The sequence below is a fragment of the Haemorhous mexicanus genome, chromosome 6 (genome assembly GCF_027477595.1).
Source record: "Haemorhous mexicanus isolate bHaeMex1 chromosome 6, bHaeMex1.pri, whole genome shotgun sequence".
Classification (NCBI taxonomy): domain Eukaryota; kingdom Metazoa; phylum Chordata; class Aves; order Passeriformes; family Fringillidae; genus Haemorhous; species Haemorhous mexicanus.
Window position 1 is genome coordinate 30,609,706 of NC_082346.1, and position 17,144 is coordinate 30,626,849.

The 17,144-nt window shown below is 35.9% G+C and overlaps 1 protein-coding gene across 11 annotated transcripts in view; it reads right to left on the bottom strand.

The window, feature by feature from the left end:
• PCNX1 (pecanex 1) overlaps positions 1–17,144 on the bottom strand; it is an 84,540-nt gene that overhangs the window by 44,409 nt on the left and 22,987 nt on the right. For 6 of the 11 annotated variants that reach the window (XM_059849641.1, XM_059849639.1, XM_059849642.1 and 3 more), the window contains 2 exons: positions 8,399–8,531; positions 3,757–3,941 (listed from right to left, as the gene is read on the bottom strand). The exons of 2 other annotated variants lie outside the window; for them this stretch is intronic. In XM_059849641.1, coding sequence (XP_059705624.1) covers positions 3,757–3,941; positions 8,399–8,531 — 318 coding nt within the window. The remainder of the gene's footprint in view (positions 1–3,756; positions 3,942–8,398; positions 8,532–17,144) is intronic. 3 more of the 11 variants (XM_059849646.1, XM_059849645.1, XM_059849640.1) reach the window with 2 other exon arrangements.

Here is a 17,144-nt window from a genome sequence, read left to right on the forward strand (position 1 = left end):
AGTATTTTTTAAATCCTAGTTAGCAAAACCAAAATCATCAAAATTTGACTATTTGGTAGACTGCTAGGAGCTTTATTTCCAAAGGTCAAAATTTTACCATTACCTATGGTATGAAGGTGTACATGCTTTCAGTTAGAAAACTTGAAAGTAGGTCATTTTTGTTCCTATATGAAGTTTGTCAAAAGGGTAACTCACCTATTACCCCAAACTTCAGTCTTCAACATGGATATTCTCCATAGGAACAATGAGAAGTGAATATTTATTTTCCATATGGACCTTTGAACATGCTCCCACATCCATCCCAAATAAATTACATCTATTGAATTATCAAAAGGTACTGAGTGACTGCTTCTAAATTGGTTTTAATCTAATAAGTAACCAGAGTATATGTTATCTTTACATAGAAGTTTTTGATGTTCAAAACTATTCAACTGCCTTCATAAATAAAAATACTCAAATCTGAAAGACTATTGCTTGTTATATAAACAATACAACCAGAGATACACCATACCACCGTAATTGTCTTGTCAAGCTCTTGGATGAGCCGTTCTCTTTAAGCACAAAAGCAATTTTAAAAAAATCATCTAGCCAAGGACAAGAGTCTGTTATTTCACCAGAGCTTCAGACACTGGGCATCTGTTCTACTAACTCAGTACTTGGATTCCTAACTACTTGACAAATTCTAATTTGAAGTTAATCAATCTTCACTGCAAGGGCTCAAAAATCCCACCTACCTGTCTAAACAATCAGCTACCAGAACAAAAAGAATCAGTACTGCCACACTCTGCTCTGAAAACTGTCATTCACTTAAGTCATGGCATATGTTTTGTTGCTTTTGAGATTTGTATTATATTAATCCTGCCTATAATCATGGCATTTAGTTTGCCACCTTTCCTTTCCATCCTGCATTCCTTCTATGATTTACTTCATGTTTATCTCTCCACATCAAGCTCCTTTTCCATCTTTTCAAGTTCCTCCCCCCTCAACATTCCAACAGTATAACTGATAAAAATCTTCCTACTTTCAACCTGGAAGACTGAAGATAATGCCTCAAAGCATCTCTTGCCTTACTCCCAGGGCAATGCCCAGCTAAAGATAACTGTATAATCACCAGACCGGGTGTGGGTCAGGTATAATACAGTGAGGCTCATCCTAGGTAAAATAAGCCACCAGAATCAAATTAACAGACAAGAAACTTTAAAGTAAACAAAACCAAAAATTGTGTGTCTTGTTAAGTGCTGCAGCTTGACATCAACACAAACAGAAAAAATGTAGAAGTAGATAGTGCACTGGTAAAGGAAAATATGAGCCCTATATGTGAGGGCTTTTACAGTAAATGAACACCTGCCCTCTTTGCCTTTCCAAGAGGATTTGAATTAAGAAACTTCTTCTATGCACTGTACAGAGACATATAACTGCATCTATCTTTGTCACTGATATTCCAGTTGGAGTGAACCAGGTTTTGTTTCCATGTATTTCCCCAGCCACTACGGTTTTTTTTGCCCTGGGCAGTCACAATGATTTCCACAGCAACAAAGAATTGGTCATAGCTCCTTCACTGCTTTTATTTTTATTCTGATGCTGATCAAGGGAAAAACAAACCACAGCCTTCTCCCAATCCAAACCACAGACAAACGAGAGTCATCTTTCACTGTAAGGTATTTTGGGATAACACAGCGAAACCAAGAGCATTAGACTCGATGGAAAGAGAAAAATAATGTTACTTCATCCCTGACTGAGGGTTTAAAAAAAAAACAACCCAACAAAAAACCCCAAACAAACTAACCACATACCACTTATAAGGAAAGATACTTTCTTGTCAGGCCTGACAAAGGAATCACACACACAAAAGCTTGCACCATTTTGCCAACTATTTTACTCTTATCAAAAGATAGCACCTGTTCCACAAAACCTGCTACACAAACTAGAAAATTTGATTTTCCTAAAATAACACAAGATTCTGCCTATAATATCTCCTTTCTCTCAAAGGATTCTAAACTAGATGCTCAGAGTCTCAAAACAAGAAACAAATCCCTGTTATACATCAGATTTCTATCTAGCAGATCCCAGAAGTTTTGTGCCTCCCAAAGAGAACGTGATGTCCCATATAATTGTAAGCACAGTACAGGTAAAGTTTCAGAAGAACTGAATCTCATGAATTTCTGAAGACTCCAATGCACAAAAAATAATATGAATATGCCTTTTTAGAGAGTCTGAATGCCATGTTGAATTTTATATATGACCTACTTTGTTTTCTGCTAGAGCAAATAATACAAGCTCTTAAATAACATAGACCTTGATTGCATATTAAATGACAAATTCTACAGAACTCAACTGTATTGTTTTGGGTAAGATGAACCAAATCCTTCACATAAATAATGGTGGCCTCAAGAATATAGCTCAACATTAAACTTGGACAGAAACAACCAGCAGACCAATTTCAGAGTTATATCTGAAATATCTTCTTTTCAAATATGAAATAAAGAGTCCAAATTAAATTAAAAAATGGGTTTCATGTAACAAGCTTTCATAGTTGAGAGACACAAGCACTAGGCCTGAAACAATAACACTTCTATCTGGCAAACAGTAAAGCAAAAGAATCTTCAACAAAAATTATTAGATAACTAGATCATGTGTATTTATTGCATTTGTAGATAAGTCTTATAAAACATCTGAGAGTAGGTAAAGGTGGTTTTCCGTTTTGCTTATATTCCATTTTTCCTTATATTGCACTAGATGATGCAGAAGAATGAAGACTCAGTCGAACTCATATTTAAAGGATTACCACAGACTCTCAATTCATGGAGTCTTCCCTTCTAATGGGGTAAGAGACAACTCACTTATCTTTTAGTCCCGGATTACACAAAGATCTGAAACACACGTTTGGTCAGTGTTCTGATCAAACCTTTACTTTCAGGGTATTAGAGCAGCTGACAGCTTCTCAAAATTCCATCACTAATAATTGTCAGTGCTCAAGATGCCCATTTTATTAATTCAAGGAAGACAAACGTATTAATGATGAAGTCGTAAGTAATTCAGGCCATGCATAGATAGCTGCAAAGATCCCTGCCGGGAATTTTTCCAAACCGGCCCCTGCACTCTGTGGCAGATCAGTCATTTATTAAGACCGTCTTAACTTCTTCCTAGCAATTTTATTAGCTGCATAGAAGTTAATTAAGAAGCTAATAATCAAGAATACCACATAAAATGGACCATGAAGAGCTAAGAAGACTCTATAAAGCTCCATAAAATGATGACATTTGATATATGAAAGAGTCCAGATTTACTTCCAATATCAAGCTCCTAAATTCAGGTGTACGTTCAAAACAAAGCATTCATTTACATAAGTACTTCTTTTTTGAACAGCAGCTAAACAACTCATCTAAAAAAGGTAAGATCAAGAATTCTTAGGAACCATAAGAAGTTGGTTTTTTTCAGGAACCAGAAGATCCCCAAAGTCTCCATCTCTGCTCAACTGCCTGCAGGACCATAAGAAGGATTTATTACTTGTGTTACATTGTTCAAATCAAGAAAACTCTCACACAATCATTACTTGTATCTATGACTCCCTATTTCCCATCACACACTGGTTAGAGAAACTGCCTGGAAAGGTGATTGAGCAATATAGCCTTCCTAGACACACACCTAAAAGATTCAGAAACAACGCTCAGGTTAGCTCATTTTCAGTGCATTATTACCAATAAATCTGCTGTATTAAAACTTCCATGTCACCAAGGTTACATAAGGCCTGCATACCAAGTTCATCGTGCAAACTGCTACCGCCTACAGCAGATGCAGTGGCATGTGATGCTTCTAAGTGGACACTCCCATTTCTCACCAGCAAGGAGGCGCTAGCGCCGGGCACAGCTGCCTGGGAAGGGGGGCAGGACTGCACTCTGACCTGGGAGGAGCACTGCTGGCCTTGCTGACCATCTTGAAGGCTACGAGAAAACACGCATTGGGGACACATTACCAGGAAGAAGTGAAAAAGAGCCAGAAGTGAAGCAAAACAAGACTTTTCAGTTTAAAGAGGAAAACTTTTTTTTAAATAGTAGCATTAAGCAGCCAACAGTTAGGGTTAAAGTAACCCCTACATTCTATGTAACAGAGTAGTTAGGCCCTAGTTACAGCAGTAATCTAGAGATAGTGTTCCTGTCAACTTCTTAGAAGTCGTATCGCTTTCTAATATCTCCCCAACCCACCCAACAGGTATATTCTTCTGCATCTTAATTTGTGGGGGCAAAAGCAAATTACTGCCAGTTAGTTGAACTACAGACTAACCTGAGGTATCACCTATATTTACTACTGACTATTCCAGTCTTCTCACATTCATTTTTGCTTATTCCTGTATGACCTGATCAGCTGTTTAGGGTTTTTTTCTTAGTCATATTGTCTTTCTTATTATTAATTCACACTAACCAGAAAACGTCTTTAAGCTTTGTTAATAGCCACAGGATACCACAGACCTTCTAAATAACTCAAGTAATACGTTTGGATTCAGAATTATTTTGAACATATTAAGGCTCTCTATACAAAGTTATTAACTGGCAAAAGTAAGGTTGACTTTGAAGTTATTTTGAAATTACAGAAAAAGCTTTATTACTCACCAAAACACAGGTTTTAAAAGTCAACCTGGCTTTCAGAGAAATTTGTACTTCTCATAGCCATGAGCAGACAATGTTTAAAAATGTTAATTCTCCTCTTCACAGACTTCAATTGCAAAATTAACTTTATAAAACTATTTACAAAAGTTAGATTGTTTTAATAGCTTGTTTAATAGTAGGTATGACAGTGTCAGAGTACATTATGTTTACAGTTGAAATCACACCATCTTTACAAGAGCACTGGTTTTATTATCCTTCATTTTGTGGATTTAAAGAAATTACATTACAGAGTCATTAGCTGAAGCATTAGTTTAGATTTTTGTATTTTAAAGACTGGAAAATAGCTTAAACACTCTCTTGAAAAACAATATGTATCACCTGTTGGTTTTAGCACATCACTGTTTACAGCATGATGCTAGAGCTGGCAAATGAGGCAACTAAAAAAAACAAGATCTTACTAAGAGTTGAAGGGTTATATCTGATGTACTTGCTTTTAACAGTATTTTCTACATCATCTACTTTTCAGTTCTTTTGTTAGAGCATCACTGGAAAACAAAATATGGATATAAGAATAGGTGTTAAGAAAAGCTCATGCAAAATAATGCAGACATGCACAGGAAGAAAAGAACTGCAATTAATTATTTACTGTGTTCTTACATTTTATTCTGAAATTTAAATTCAGTGTTTTGCTGCAGTACACAAGGCTTTCAGTGAGCTGTGCAGCAACAGAAGCCCTAAGGAAGTTCACGGATGTGCCAACCTTCACTGCCCTCCTTAAGCAACACCAAACTAATACTAAACAATACTGCTTTCCCATAAACAGCAGGTACATCTCAAGAGGTATGTACACAGCTGCCCTTTGAATAGTTATCCACATCTGTCACAAAAACCCGGCTTATTCTCACTCTGATTATTACAAGAGTAAAATTCTGCTTCATACAGTCACTTACACACATGCATACACCACTGACTACGTGGGACACCAATGAACACTTACTTTTGAAGTGCCCAAAACACTACTGACATTTAGACAGGACAAAAGTGGGGTGGATGGTGTTTTATGGTGCATTTTGGGTTTGCTTTTTTAGGTTACCAGGCAAAATAATATTGTTTCTAATTTAGCATCAAACCAATAGAATTTACTAGACCAGGTTTGACTTGTCTACCATTGCCAAAGACACACATACATAATGTCATTTCTCTTTTATTAACTATTTCACAGAGGAAGTGAAAAGTAATTGCAATCATGGGCAGGAAATGAAAAAAGAAGTCATGTTTAACTCAGCAGGTCCTAGGGAACATTCCCCCAACGTCCAATTTTATGACAGAGTTAGAAGATTTGAGATTAAAGTTTTGCTGGCAAGAATAAGAAACACATAACATCAGGGCAACTAAAGATTAGTAAACCTAATACTCTTAGAAGTTTCATATCTGAAGTAATGGATTAGCAATATCAGAAACTAGACTGGGGCAGCTCACCAACAGCATACAGGCATGATGTCAGTACAAATGCAGAGATATTTTGAAAACTTCTTTGTGGTAACTGGCTAAAAATGTCTCTATATTTCTTCACATTTGCTCTTTGGCATGACTTCTTTAAATCTTTAAGGGTTTCTTCTTTCCAGTAACACAGAATTTACACTAAAATTAAGCTACCCATGTAAAGGAAAGGGTATTTTTAGACTGTTCACCTAGAAATTAAAACATTAATACTTTTTTTTTTTCAGATACATTCCACAGTTGACAGCTCAAATGGAATTTGTGTCAAACAAATATGAAAGCACTTTGGTGTTTGGTTGGCAATTTAACTCCACTCCAAGGGACAGTCATTTAGCATAATGAAAAGTACTTTGAGAAAATTACTCCTAAGAAGTATTCAATTCTGACTATGTTTATATCATAAAGCATTTTTGATAATGTATGTCATTATGTTAGAGAAAGTACAGTGAGCAGTTTTGGGTGGTTTTCAATTTAAAATAGAACAAATTTAGATAATAAAGATGCTTAGAGAAAATACAAGGCTAGAATATTTAATCTGCTTTTTTACCCTTGAACATCTTGTCTGATTAAAGAGTTACTCCCACTTCACAATGTGAAATTCATGATTCACAAAGTTACTTCACAGTCCTCACTGAAGTCAAGCTTAAGCCATGGGAACCTTAATGACTGCACTAGCGTGTGGAAATGAGACCGCTGTCAACCACAGTTTAAAACAGAGTCTTTTCTTTTCCTTACTCTATACCTACAAGAAAGAAAACACTGTTTTCTAACTCATACACAGTTAAGGAGCTCTCATTATTATGCACAGGCTCTTATGCTGCAATATACAAAGCTGCACTACCCTCCTTTACAAAATAAAAAAAAGGAAAACAAACAGAGGCAAGTGAAAGCGACCAGGTAAAGCAAAAGCCATCTGAAAAAAGACAAAGTTTTATCATCCTTCACTATGAAGTAAATCACTAGCTTGAAGCTGAACACCCTACATTCAGCAAGATCAAAAACTTAACAAAGAAAAATCTAAAACTACATGATTACTACTTCATACTGCACTAGCCACTAAAAACACACCTAACTAGTTTCAGTCCTTGATATGACAGAAGTCAATCCTTCATCTGTTAGATTTCTAGGTACCATTCTTGCACTCCCCCTGCCTGAGAAAAATCTGCAAAAGTAGTCCTCAAATATTTTAGTGGTGTGACAAAGATGGCACAATTCCTCTACCATCCTCTATTGTACGGTATTTTCTTTTTATTTGTTCCATTTCTACAGGTTTTCCTAGCTCAAAAAAATTACATAAATATTCCCAAAACACAACAACAGTTGAACATGCGAAGGAGATCATTAAGAATATATAAGATATGCAATTACCCCTACATATTTATCATGTAACTGAAGGAAGAATTACTTAAATACTTATAGGGGACTGTTCCTTCTTCTACAGGCCATGGTTTCCTCACCAGACTGTCCAAATCCATAAGCAACCGAGAAATTGAAAGACGTAAAACACATATTTAAAAACTTATGGCTGCCATTTCTACTGTTCAGGCTGATTGATCAAACAGAGCTGCTGTATGTAACAAACCACTAGGCTCAGCCTTGTAAACAAAGGGGCCAGTAAAGGTTGGGGAACTCCTGAGACATATGTACACAGTACATTTTAAACATTGCCAAGGCATGCAAATTGCCACCCAATCAGACTTCATACTAAGCAATACTGGGCATTCTACTCACTTCAACATTTCCATTTTGCTGTTAAAAGATGCAAGATCTTCATAAAGTTTACCTGTATTTTAGATTTGGAGTTTCTTTTGCAGTATGTATTTAGCTCTTTATAAAAGTTCTGTCATTTTGCTTATCTCTCACAATCTACAAATGTGAAAAGTGATCACAGTACTAGTCCCTAATGCTTACATTCCTCAAGAGATGAAAACCAAAATGGGGAGTGCTAATACTATTCTCTTGGGTTTCGTTTCTTGATTGAAAGTAAAAGTTTTCTAAAAGTATCAAAAGTTTTTTGATAAAAACCACTGAGGCTAAGTTTGTTAGCATTAGTTAATTTTTATATAAATCTGAAAACAGCTATAACATGTTAGAGACTGACTATCCTGACCATTTTTAAAATAGTGCCACATATACATGCACAATTCAACAAGCCCACAGTGACATGCAGTGACAGCTCAAGGAGGTTATGGTGGGGAAGGAAGTAAAAAGTGCTTTTCTGGCAACACTGGTGGGTGTGGGGAAGTGGTCTGCTGCATGCATGCTAAATACGGTGGAACATTTAGATACCCTACCTGAGGGGTGATCCGATGAGCAATGTAGGAGGGGTAGGGTTACTCCCTGCATTGTGCCGGCGTCGTACTGCCTGACGCCTAAATGTGCTGCGTTCACGGCGAAATGTGACAGTCTCCTCGCTGGCTTGTGCTGCTGCATCAAGACAGACTTTAGGTCAAATACGAACCCATCCTAGTTACGTCAACAGTAACTTAAGACTCCTTTCTTCCCTCTGACCCTCCCCAAGTTAACGAACTTGACTCACAACAACAAAAGTAGCTTACGTCCTAACTGTTCAAACAAGCTGCCTCAAGACAGGATCACAACACACAGTTATTAGCAAAGACCTGGGTGGTTGGGGGAGAGTTCCTGAATATACAGCTTACGTTTTTTTACCCCCAGATCAAAATAGCTAGGTTGCGAAAGAGGCTGGATATGCCAAATCTTTTCCGTGTACGCATGGCAGGAAGAGATGCCTGATCTCCCCCTTTATCTCACTGAACAGATAATTCAGGAGAAAGCTGAAGAACTACTTAGCAAAGTTGTCTACCACTTCTCACCATAATCTTCTCAATTTTTTAACTTTTGCCAAATAGGCAGGGTTGAGGTTAACCTCATCACAACTCCTTCAGGGGACAAAACAAAAGTAGCTTTTTTTCTCATAAACATCAAGGGATACATGTTGCTCCTTCTAGACCAATTGCAATATAATTTACAGAGGCGTGGGGGCTGAGAATAAGTGAGAGAATAACTTATTTTTAAGGACTGATGGTTTTGTTATTTCAGGTTCCCAAACAAAAGGGTTGGTTCAAATTTATAAAGCAACATACTAAAAAACCAGTTTGTATGTACTCAAGGGATTAAAATATTTATCCACACATTATCCCCCAAAATCCACCCGTGCTCCTTCAGCTCTACAATCTGAACAATTTCAGATTCGGACTGCTTCATTGTGTGTCTGCAATCTGAGACGTCTTCCTCCTGATCCAAGGAAGCTGCTAGTCAATTTGAATGCAGAGCACTAAAGAGCTCAAATGAATGATCCACAGAGAAAATAGGGTTTGTCAGGCAAGCGGAGGAGAAAAAAAAAAATTTGACATGAAGTCAGTGCAAGAGGAAAATCACAATCTTGACAGGGAAGTCACAACTTGGTGGCCAAGAAGCCTGCTACTAGAGTGAGAAAACCAAGAATTGTGTCAAACAAACAAAAAACAAATACCTCCTCTTCCCCCTACAAAAAAGAAAAAAAAAAAAAAACAACCAAAAAAAACCCACAGAGAGCAATGGCAGGAATATACAGGCAGAGCAGCCCATATGCACTTGAGCACACTTCAAGTTACAACACTACTGCCATTAAGCTTTCAACACTTACCAGCAAAGATTCTAATGCTGGTCTACAGGGAACAACAACCTATAGCAACCTACTACTGGTGTGTGCTACTGTCATAGCTCAAGTAATAAAGGCTGAACCAAGAGTTTAATTCACACATGAACCACAGATTATCAAATGAATTCTCTGTCTGAAGTGTCTGAAGCTTCCATTTACAGACTGCTTTAAAACAAAGAAGCTACATAAAGAGATTTACTTTAACACCAATATTCAAGTTACAAGCTTTCATTATCAAAACTACAAATGTTAAAGGCAACGCTAATTCAGTCCTTTGCTGTACTTTCAGAAAAACCAGGGGTTTGCCCATTCTCTCTTCATTTCTCCGCAAGTGTTTTTACAATTCTAAGCTTCAATAGATTTTACTACCTTTTCAGGGTATTTCAGCAAGAATCCAGTAAGTTTCTCCTGTGGTTTAATATACAGCTTTATTTTAATACATTGCCTAATTTCTTTAAGCGTTTCTTTGCAGTTCTAACACTTGAACTGCAAAGCAAGTGAACCACACTAAATAAGACAGACTGAATCCTGACACACAAGGTCAAAACTGCCCATTAATTTTGTATTACAATTTATAAAGCTCATTTTTTCTAGGATATACATCAGCATATAAAAATTCATATTTGCAACACAGCTTCCACTGAGTTCGGATGCAAAAGCAATTCTGGTAATCAGACCATTGTAAAGCAGTGCTTTACCATAGTAAAGCACCACAAAATAAGGAACAGTAAACTGAAATGTAAATATCTAAATTACCATTAAGATGGTAAACATCAGCATTTATCTTAATTACCACTTGCAACTACTTAGCAAAAGCAGCACTCAAGTGCAATTCTTTAAGGTAGCATACTTAACACTGACAGATACCTGTCATGTTCTGCAATAACTGAAACAGAGACTATGAAAACATGATAGGTCCTCCCTGTATAGCTCCAATTTGACACTAAAGCAAGTCTCAAGAACTAACAGAGGCAGTGTCCTGTGAGGAAACTAGATATACAAACATGCTTGAAGATAAGAAAAAAAGAAAACTAAAAAAACTAATATATACTTGGGGATTAAATTCAAAGCTGTAGAGGCAAACAGCTTTGGCATTTCCTAACTGTTTATTATTTCATTTTAACTTTTAAAAGTCAAAGTAGATTTTGGTGTAGCTTTCTACCTGTTTTACCATGAGATTCTTGATTTATTATCTTGAAACTTTTGTTCAATACACATCTTTTAAACACATTCTTCCTGAATGCAGGTGGTGCCATTCAAGGTCACTACACAAGCTTCAAGTTCTTTTGAAAAGACTGCAGGCCTGCTCAGACCAACAAGCTCCAAGTCTGCTAATATTACAAAACACTGCGAGAAGCTATACGTAGAAAACATGACCAAAGAAGTTTAAAAAAAGGCTAGCTGAGCAGAGAGGATTAGCATAAAGTGTGGAAAGCTAAACTGCTCAAAGTTTGCTTTTGGTTGAAAAGGAAAACCAGAGGGACTGTGGTTTGGTTTTGTTTATTGTATTGGCCCCTTAGGTTTGCTCAGTCTTCCCCAAGACTTTTTAGTGAGTTTTTGTTTTTAATATAATTTCACAGAAGACATACAATTTAAAATGTACACATACCAGTATGGAAAGCTATTTATGTTAATTTGTATTATTTGTGTTTCTACTTGCCTTTAATGAGAAGGAGCAGGGCAACTGATTGTGAGTTCACCAGTAGGAACTAAGACAAAGTTCCTAACTTACCCTCTACCATGATCTGAGAGCAGCTGTATCACATTTCAATATAAATAAGTTTTAATATTTATGATGTCACATACACTTCTCCAACACTCCTTACAACTTATCCTAGACTTCAGAAATGTTAGATCCAACATACAGTCAAGTACAAAATCTAGATGTAACAGGAAGAGATAACACAGGTAATACTTCTAAAATTCATGCTTACTTCAGTTTATTCAGTAGAGGAAGACAAGCTTTTCAGCTGACAGAATGTTTGTTAAAAGGTGCTCTATGTTTTTTTCTTCTACGCATCTATGCGGAATCACTGCATTTAATATCAAGAAATTCAAGCACTTCCTCTGCATGCTGTCATTTGAATATGAGTCCCCAGCACTACCTACCCTCAAGAACACAAAAATCATGTTTGAAGTTCAAGGCGCACAAATTAAAAATACAAACCTACACCCCAGAGATCAATAAAATAAGAAGCGGAGACCTAGTAACAACCTTGTAGCACACGTAACCCCTCACATGCCTATTTCCAAATATAATACAACTCTTTTCAAAGAAGAAATAATGACACTTGTATCTGTTAATGAATATGTGTTTGCATGCACAGTTGCATTAAAATTAACTTGTTTAACACTTTTGACTGGAAACAGTTACATGCTTAAAACATTGTGAGGATATAATTTTGTCATCAGACACTTGGAAAGATGCTTTATATTGAACCTTTTTATGCTCACTTCTGTAGTTTTAAACAGAACCTGTAGACTTACAGTTTTACTCTACAACTATGCAACTGTTGTATAAGACACCTAGCTTTAAGAAACAAAGTCCAAATATTTTCCTTTGAACAGGAACATTTATATAAAAATAAGCCAAAATATTTGCAACATCTCCCTGCATCTACTTAACACTGCTTTTAACCAAACTTAGAAGCACAGAAGCTTAAGAAGCACAATGTGAAAAAGCAGAACTGCCAAAATTTTATTGCATCAGTAAGATCATTTAATTTTGCTACAAACAAATGCTGAACCCAGTGCCTTAGATCAATTCTGAAATACAGAGAAGTTTTTCATAAGAAGATTCCTGGAAAGATATAGTATGAAACTAATACAAGGGTGAACTATCCATGGTGGAAAACCATAAAGTTCTTAGGATAAAAACTGCAATCATTCTAACTAGAAAGCAAGGAAAAAACTACCACAGCAGAAAGTCTCCCTCACTCTTCTCAGGAAAAAAGGAGAAAAACCCCACAGCTAAAAAACCCAAGACCCTTCCCCATCACTTAAAGCCTAGATGGTTTTGAACATTAGTCAGGTTAAAGGTGCGCACAAAACCCGAATGATGCGTGGACATGCCCTTTCTCACCCTATCAAATGGGAAACAAATCTATTTTCAATCACTAATTACTAAGCCTACATGTTCTCAGCAAGAGCTGGAATGAATAGTTTATGGCTCATGTACTCACATAAACAATGAAATTCTTTGAAGACAGAATGTATTTTGCCAAACCAAATGGCTGAAATGCTGTTTTTCTCTATTGAGCATCTATACCTCATTTGTGTTCGAAACCTGAGATGTACTTCACATGCATTTATGGGTTAGCACTACTGTTCTCTTTATGGTTGAGGCATTTATACTTGATTTTCACATGTCCTAACACTATATTAAAAGCCATACTTGAAAGATACCCAAGTAGAAAGAAGCAGTCGTCTGTTCAGTCCGTATCTTCAGTATGCAGTTGTTAATCGCCATATTATGCACCTTAATAAAACCTACAGCTGCAGGGATTACTTACACTTCTCTGATAAAAAAATCAAAATATTGGCTCAGAGTATTATAATTTACTGTGGATATTTAATGAAAAATATCACTAATGACTACTTCTGAAGAACAGAGATGTGCACAGCAAAGAAGAAACAATGAAGAACAGAATGATATCTCTAAGTTACAAACTTTTGCTAGAAAATAGTCCAGAAGAAAACAATACACAATTCAGGAAAAAAAGTAACGCCCTGGACTTCAACTTTGTGGTTGCATCTATAAAAAAGAAAAAAAGTAAGTCTGAAACTAGCCTGAAGAAATAATTACAATTATGTCAAAACAGTCACTACCACAACCTGAAAAGCTAAACAGTATCAAGGAGGGAACAAAGCAGGACAATAAAACCATCTGGTTTGAATTCTGATCCAAACATTTTTACAGACCAGTTTGACAGCAAAATTTTTATACTCAGGCCAAAGATAAAACTAGGAGTCCTAATATCCTACTTCATTGAACTTCCTACTTGAATTATTCCACTTTTAGAAACATTGAGCTACTCACACAGACCTCCTGAATATAATGCTGATGTACTTTGGGTCAAAAAACTAAAGCTAAACCCCATCTGACCCCCTGTCCAATACAGACCCTATATCCCAGGGTTCAGGTATCAATATCTAGTATTATATATATGTGTATTATTATATATACATGTAGCAGACAAGTGTTCAGAATTGACATTAATCTTTAATCAAGTTAGTTCTGCCTTTGTGTTTAGATTTATACACCTTAAGGAAAAGATGCTGTAAATCTTCAAAACACAGTGTAACCAGTATATGTGGCATACAATGTTAGCATATTATACACAGAAAGTCATGTTTGCATTACATAGCCTTAACTAAAACCCCAAAAATTAATTAGTGGCCAACTTCAATAAATGAATGAGTTTAATCTCACAGCTACATTCTGCAGCAATGTGAGCAACTCCATCACAGCTGATAGAGCTTTTAGAACTTTCTTACTTATATGTATACCAATAAATCCAGGTACCTCTCTACAAGCCAGCATGAAGACACAGCTTCATTTTTATCTAATACCAAAAATTCCTATTCAACTCCTGTTTGAGATGAATACTTAGCAAATACATGAACAACACATGTCAACAAAATGGAACCACTCTTCCCAAATCAAGCAAAAGTCATCTAGTGAAAGCCTCTGTATTATCCATAGGAGAAAAAACACAGGATTGAGTCCCCACAAAATGTACTAAAACTCTGCTTTACAAGGAAGTGGTTAACAATTAATAGATGCAAGACACATTCCAAGTGTTATTTCATTGGTAAATTCCAAAACTGCAGAAATTCTACAGCAGCCTCATATAATTTCTAACACTGACTACATCAGAGGGAATTCTGCAAAACCCAACCTTCACACACAAAAGCCATGACAGTACAGTAAAATGCTTTAAGAAGAGAGCCCTGGGTCAGTAACAGCACGGTTCTGCTGAGCACACGAATAAAGACAGCCAACATACACACAACCCAATTACAGGAGCTTTGCACATTTTTCAGTTTCTACCATTTCTAAACTCCAGTTTCTCATGCAGAACTGTTGGGTTTACTAGTTTGAGCATGAAGTGGCAGACACACAGAAAACAAGATCAGAAGCCCCATCTTCTGTAATTATATTCATTCTATCTAAAGAAAAACGTAGCAAAACCTAAAGCCATCAGAAGCATGGAACAGCTCTGCTAAAACAGGCAAATCAATGACATAGACAATGTACAACATCAGCATAGAAGGGAAAAATAATATGTTGCCAGCAGCTGCCACGACCATTGGCTGAGTAACAGAGAACTGCACCATAATAATTGTAGGCAGACACACTAAGCATATACATACAAATACATACAGACTGAAGAGGTGAACAGGTTTCTATGTGTCATATGAAACACAAGACTAATCCAAATTCACAAAACCCTATTTTGCCTGCCTGTAGAGATGTACTGCAGACCTCAAAAGACAGAAAACAGTATGAGCTATTACTTCAATATTGCTATGCAATGTACAGAAGGAAAAATGCATCACACTACATGCAGTTTTATTTACAGAAGGGTATGTATCACAAGAACTTAAAGTAAATAAGCCTTAAATTGCAGCAAGCTGTAAAACAGAGCAGCAACTTAAAGAGCACATCTTTTACAATTAATAGAGAACACTTGACTTTTCAGGCCAGCTCAAGTTTTACAAAACATCACTGTGTTACATACAGCATTATGGTGATTCTTTAAATGGTTACAAACAGCACTCCAGAAACAGCACACATCTGACAGAACCAGGCACAGGACAGTGCAGAGGGTATTTCCAGAATATCACTATACAGTGGAGCAACTGCAACTAACCCATGACTCATCAATTCACTAGCTACTTTTCAAATCTGAATAGCTGAACAAGGATAACAACTACCATAAGATGCCTTCCATTTTTTTATTATACATTCACCACATACACTTAATTTCAGAATTTTCAGATGCAGTTTCTCTACATTTTAATGAATTGTGATTTCTATTCAAATGTACATACTGTCTCACAGCAAGTGAGTCATTCACCACTTCCTGGCATAATTATACAGAAATGAAACTAAGTTGTATCTGCAGAAGTGAAATATGTATACGTTTACACAACATCTTGCTTAGTCGAAGATTAGTAAAGACCATATCCATTAAGATACACATTTTAGCAGTTACACAAACAAGAATGTAGTTCTAGTCTCTAAAGATTGAAGGATAAAATGAAGTTATAATTACTGATTTAAATAATATTTGAAAAACAGAAACTGAAAAAACATTTATATAAAACATTTATATAAAATTATAAAATATTTAAATAAAATTATAAAACACCTTCAGCAAGAGGTTGGACCAGACTACTTCTAAAAATCACATCCAACCAATATCTTCTGATCTTATGAAAATCCAAACTAAGTTGATTCTGTAAACCACTTGCAACAAGTAGATAAAATAATTTCTTACTTTTCTCAAAAAAATGCTATACATATATACACATTACATGTATATATATATAATGTACATATATATATATATATATATATATATATATATATAAAATTTATATTACACATGTATGTCTTTAAAAACCTCCCAAAAGGTGAATACATCTCAGTAGTAAGAAATTCTGGCTATAAAGCACTTAGATTCTAAACAGTTAAAACATTTTCTCTCATTACAATTAATTATGGGTAAGCCTAAAGAAGAAATCCACAATTAAAGATACAGATGTTACAAAACTTGTAATATAAGCTATAAATTGTGGGAAAACTACCCAGCAAACCCACACAAGAGAAAAACCAGTAAAGAAGGACACTATGAAAGAATTAGTCAGATTGATCATGAACAGATAAATGCAATGTAATTACTGCCTTGGTGCTTGACAAGACTAAATGTTTAAGCAGTGCTAAAGAAAAATTAAGTCATAATTTTGTTCTGCTTTCAAAAAAAAAGGCAGAATGACATTCATTTCTTACAATCTTAAAGCAAATACTTCCTTTTCTCTTGGTAGGAAGAAATAATATACAGCTAGTGTTATCAACCATATCATGTCAGCAGATGCAGAGTACTCGATTCCAGATTGCTTCTTAAAGACAGCCTGTTATCCACTGAGAAGTACACCTTGGGTATTTGCCACTTATTAAAAATACTAACAACTTCAAATGACCATCATGTAAAATTTTCAACTGGAAATTAATCAGGCCAGCAAGAATGACAGCAACTCTTTCCTGCTTAAACTGCTACAGATTTGACTTTAAGATTGCTTTGAAATGTGTTGAGTGAAATGGTGGGGAAGACAAGCTTTTTCAAAAGAGCAAAGTATTTCACGATATTCAG